Source organism: Cebus imitator, unplaced genomic scaffold (genome assembly GCF_001604975.1).
Source record: "Cebus imitator isolate Cc_AM_T3 unplaced genomic scaffold, Cebus_imitator-1.0 Scaffold978, whole genome shotgun sequence".
Lineage (NCBI taxonomy): Eukaryota > Metazoa > Chordata > Mammalia > Primates > Cebidae > Cebus > Cebus imitator.
The window spans coordinates 2,465-7,951 of NW_016108293.1; the positions used below are offsets into that span (position 1 = coordinate 2,465).

The following is a 5,487-nucleotide window of genomic DNA, read 5'->3' on the forward strand; positions in this document are numbered from 1 at the left end:
ATTCTCAGTGAAGGATTTTCCAGTTATTTACAATCTTAGAAGTGTACTTTATTAGCAAAAACACAACATGTAAATTCTAGATTTTGTAGTTTTATCTAGAATTTGTCTCATAACCCGTATCCAGAGTCCAAACTAATGGTTCTCTCTCTCTCTTTCCCTCACTTTAAATTTTACAGGAATATCCAGTAACATAATGCTATAGAAAATCAAGTTTCCCCCAGCATTTTGGGAGGCTGATGAGGTGGGTCGATCACCTGAGATCTGAAGTTCGAGACCAGCCTGGCCAATATGGTGAAACATTGTTTCTACTAAAGAAAAAAAAAAAAAAATAGCCAGGCATGGTGGCGAGTGCCTGTAATCCCCGCTAGTTGGGAGACCAAGGCACAAAAATCGCTTGGACCTAGGAGGTAGAGGTGGCAGTGAGCCGAGATCGCACCACTGCACTCCCGCCTGGGTCAGAGAGGGAGAGTGTATCTCAAAAAAAAAAAAAAAAAAAAGGGAAAACCAATAGCCTTTATTTGAAATTAGCGGACTCAGGCTACCAAATTTTAAGGGGTTGCATAAAGTTACATAAACTGCAGCATCCTCACGAGAGTGGACACAGCCAGTGAGCAGAAAACAGTGTCTAAAATACATCCATGTACACACAGTCCCTTTAGAGGTGACAAAGACTGCCATGTGCTTTAAGGTGGTATAGACTGTCTTCTCAATAAATAACACTGGACCAAAGGGTTACTTCTCTGAAATATAAATGTAAATGTATTCTGACCTTATGAAAACACCACTTATTTTTCATCTTTTTGTAAATATTTTATGATTTATTTGTAAAATTGAAAAATAAAAATTATATACAGCCGTCCTTTACTCTTCTGGGTGACTGGTCCCAGGATCCTCACTCAGATGCCAAAATTGCAGATGCTCCAGCCTCTTACATGAAATCGCTTAGTGAGTGCAAGTAACCCTGCACATCCTCCTGTGTACGTCAGATCCTCTCTAGATGACTTACAATTCCTGACACAGGCTACGCACAGCTTCACTCAGGTCCATTCAACATAGTCTTGCTTTTTGGAATTTTGTGGATTTTTTTCTCTGAATATTTTTTGATTATAGTTGGTTTGATACACAGCTGTAAGCCCACAGATATGGAGGACCGACTGTACATTTATAGTCTGAAAGATGATGTTTCGATAAGTGTCCTCGTGGAGATGAGACTAACAAGGGCGATGACCCTGCAGATGTTTCGTCTTGGAATTACTCTGTGAGCTTTCCAGTTCTGCAGAGAGTAGGAATAGCACTCGTCCATCTGATTCACAATCCTCGGAACCTCCCCTGTGCTGCATCTTTAGATGGAAATTGGAGTCCCAGGGACACACCAGGCTCCACCTGCTTCCGGAAGCTCCCAGTCCAGGGGTGAGAACCCAGTGGAGAACATAGGGGGTTATGTGGACATAGTCATGATAACACCAAAAGTTCAGGCAAAAAAAGAGTCACATTACCTAACTCATGAGGGCAGATGTGTTTATTTGAAGAGAACTACATAAAAATTACAAATCAAAAGAGCTTAAAAATTTACTGATGACAGAAGGCTGCAAAATCCCTCAAAGTCTGAGGGAAGGTGGAACAGCATGAGGGAAGGTGGAACAGCACGTGTCTAAGTGCTGTGTTAAGAGGGAGCCTCCTGTATGTCTGGACTTGTGAGTTCCTCAGCGTGACTGCAGTCTCAGGTAGGACCAGGAAGTAAGCCAGATAGGTTGGAGAGGTGGGCAGGGGTCAAGGGAAATGGAGAATTGTGTGTTAAGCAAAGGAGTGTGTTTTCTGTCCAGCAGGCAGTGAGGACCACAGACATTTGTAAGCAAGAGAGAGCGACGTTCAGATTCACGGTATGGGGAAGAGCAATCCCCTAAGATGGAGACTGACGTCTTCAGGTCCCAGCTGCTGTTCGATTGGAGCTGGCAAGTGTATTGAGAAAGAGCTATTGTCTCCCTAGAGGAAACCTCAAGGCCTGTCTGTGGTGCTCATGGACAGAAGACAGCCATCCGGGCTCCGCATTTGGGAGTTCCCTGTACACACTGGTTTCTGTTGGGGGTCTTCTGGGTGTCTGAGAAGGGCGAGTGATTTTTCTCTGAGTGAAAACGCAGTGATCCAGCTGTGCGTATGTCACCTCCTGAGGGTCTTGTTCATCAAAGTCCTGGAGAGATGGAAATGTTGAGTGACAGAGGGGCTCACATTCTTCGGAACTATTAGGGAATAAGACTCCATGCCCGAGGCTGGGCCAAGGAGGACCTACCTCCCTGTTCACTGTTCTGTCCACCTGAGGCTCTTGGTCTTTTACTGCAGCATCTGTAGGAGACGGAAGTCATCAAAATAACTGGGAGGGCCCTTCTGGGTCCTCATTTCATGTGCAGACACCAACACACAGGGGGAGGCCATGGGTGCCTGAGGCCCCTCCGCTGCCAACAGCCAGATTTAGACGTTCTATGTGAGTACAAGAATCCCTCCCATGAATAGCTCACAATTCCCATCCCACTGATTCTGTCTCCTACTTTCTGCCTGTCCTTGAACACTCCCCTGGATGTCAGTGGCTTCAGGAGAGGTGAGGATACAGTTCAGAATCAGGCAAAGGTCTGTGAGCTGAGGGCAGGGGCAGGGTGTCTGGTGCTCTCTCTAGAAAGCCCTGCCTCTGCGGCTCCTGCCTTGGGCCAGGGACCATCCTGCCAGTGAAAAACACACACCTGCATGCTCCATCCTGCTTCCGCACATGGCCCTGAGGTCTCTGGACTCTGCTTTCTGAGACTTATTCTTTTGTGAGAGCACCAGAGATGAAGGAGAGAGAAGAGGAGCATGGTGAAGGGGATGATGACCACTGAGCACCGAATGAGAACGTGCAGGTGTCTGGGGAAACCTGGAGGAAGACGGGAATCCAGTAAGAAGCTGACCACAGCAGTTCCTCTTCCCGGATTGTCTCTCATCTCTTCATTGTCAGGTAACCACGTACATCGTCTCTTTAGGACAAGTCCCCTGATGACGGGGACCCAGCTTTCTCCTGCTTTTTCAGTTATAGTTCTCAAAATTATCAGAGAACGTGCTGGGATACTACTGCTATAGTTTGGAAGTTTGACCCCTCCAAAGCTCACGCTGAAATTTAACCCACAGTTTGGGAGGTTGGACCTATTGGGAGGTGCCTGTGTCATGGGGTGGAGCTGTCATGAATAGATTAATGCTGTCCCCACGAGGCAGGGTTAGGAAGTTCTCCCTCTATGAGTTCCTGGAGAGCTGGTTCTTAAAAAGAGCTTGGAAGCTGCATCACACACCCTTGCTCCCTCTCTTGCCATGTGATATCTGTGGTCTTGTACACGGAGACCCCCTTTCCCTTCTGCCAGGGTGGGAGCAGCCTGAGGTCATCACAAGGAGCAGATGGTGGGGCCATGTTTCTAGTACAGTCTGCATAACTGTGAGCCAAACAATTTCCTTTCCCTTAGAAGTTACCCAGGCTCAGGTGTTCTTTGATAGCAACGAAAATGGACTAACAGCCACGCCCTGAGATCAGGAGGAACATCCCAGAACAGCCTGGGCTCTCCACTTGCTCTTCTTAGAGGAGGGTGTGATGCAGTGCTTTAGCTCAGTGCCTCCTGTGGCTCCAGGGTGCAAAACCCAGGCGGGGCTGGTTTTTGGTTCCCCCAGCTACACTGCAAATGGGGTGACTCCGTGTGTCCTGGGCAGCTTTTCTGAGCCTTAGGGGATTGACTCACACTGAAAAGAAGGCTTCTGTTGTCATTTGCTGATTATCCATAAGTAATAAACTTGCTTTATGTAATTTATTGTGTGTATCTTCTGTCTTCCCGGAGCGACTGTAAGTGACAGAACTTGGCATAGCCCCACTGCATGTTTTCTCAGAAGGATGTCACATTCCCACTCATCCTTCTAGTCTAGAGGTCTCAGCTGCAGAAAATTAGAGATTAAGAGACTTCACTGAGCCTCGTGTTGGCCCCAGATCCCTTACACTGTTAGTGTCTGGGGTTCAGAGATGGTAGAAGATGGGCCCTCAATCATAGACCTGAGAGGTGCTGAGCCAACACTTGATTCCACGGCTTCCACCTACCCAGGTTTCCAAAAGCAGAGATAAGAGGGATCCTTTACTCACCAGTTTTGGAGCTTGGTTCAGTGGGTGAAGGCCAACTGCTTGAAGGGTTTCCTAGAACACGGGACAGGAGAGAGGTGTGGAAGTGAGGATGCCTGTCTTCTACTCAGTGGAAATCTGTGAGGTCGGTTCATGGCCAACACTCTGTTATCTAATGCTGGGCCTTGGGAGTCCTGGCATCCCCTTCTCCACAGTCATTGTACCTGATGCCCACTGTCCTGGGACTTTGAGGTATAAAGAGAAAACAGGAGCTGGAGGCGTCACACTCCCTGACCTAAAAATATGTTACAAAGCCGTAGTAAGCAAAACAGCACGATACTGTCATAAAGAAAGGCTCATAGAACAGTGGAGCAGAATGAAGAACACAGATATAATTCACACATTTACATCCAATCAACTTTGACGACTGTAGGCGCCAAGAACCTACAACCAGGAAGAGACAGTCTTTACAATGAGCGGTGCGGGGAAAACTGGGTATCCACATGAGGAGGGATGAAACCGCACCTCTGCCTCTCAGCACACACAAAAATCAAATGAAAGTGCATGAAAGACGGAAGGCCCAAACCCATACAACATCTAAAGGAAACACTGGGGAAATGCTCCAGGACTTTTGTCTGAGGAAAGACGTTTTGTTTAAAACCCCAAAAACACAAGAAATCAAAACAAAAATAGACCATCAGGATTCCACTGAACTAAGCAGCCTCTGCAATCACAAAGGAAGCAACTCATCGCAAAGTGAAGGGACGAGTCACAGGATGGGAATAAATATTTGCAAAGTGTTCATCGGAGAGGGGATTAGTAACGAAAATATGTAAGAAGCTCAAACACTTCAATTTAAAAAATTAGTAAATGTTCCAAACAGGTATTTCTTTTTTTATTATTATTATATGTTAAGTTCTCCCCACCCCCTGCTCTCCTTCCCTGAACAGATATTTTTAACGAACAAAACATACACGTGGCTCTCACATATATGAAAAAGTGCTCAGTATTACTAGTCATGCGAAGTGAAATCACAGTGAGCTATCTTCTCACCCAATTACAATGGCTTTTATCTGAAAGATGAACGAAAAGCAAATGCTGGAAAGGTGATAGAGAAAGAAGAACCCTTGTACACTGTTGATAGGAATGTAAATTAGTATAGCCATTACGAAGGAGAACATTATGGAAGTTCCTCAAAAAATGAAAAGTGGTCGGGCACGGTGGCTCACGCCTGTATTCCCAGCACGTTGGGAGGCCAAGGTGGGTGGATCACCTGAGGTCAGGAGTTGGAGACCATCCTGGCCAACATACTGAAACCCCATCTCTACTGAAAATACAGAAATTAGCCAGGCATGGTGGTGGACACTTGT

General features: G+C 46.3%; 1 protein-coding gene across 1 annotated transcript in view; it reads right to left on the reverse strand.

Annotated features, from left to right (window-relative positions):
• LOC108298507 (killer cell immunoglobulin-like receptor 3DS1) overlaps positions 1-1,340 on the reverse strand; it is a gene marked incomplete at its 3' end in the record, with an annotated part of 3,690 nt that extends 2,350 nt beyond the window's left edge. Inside the window, exon 1 of the mRNA XM_017521179.1 lies at positions 1,217-1,340. Coding sequence (XP_017376668.1) covers positions 1,217-1,340 — 124 coding nt within the window. The remainder of the gene's footprint in view (positions 1-1,216) is intronic.
• Positions 1,341-5,487: the final 4,147 nt, after the last annotated feature.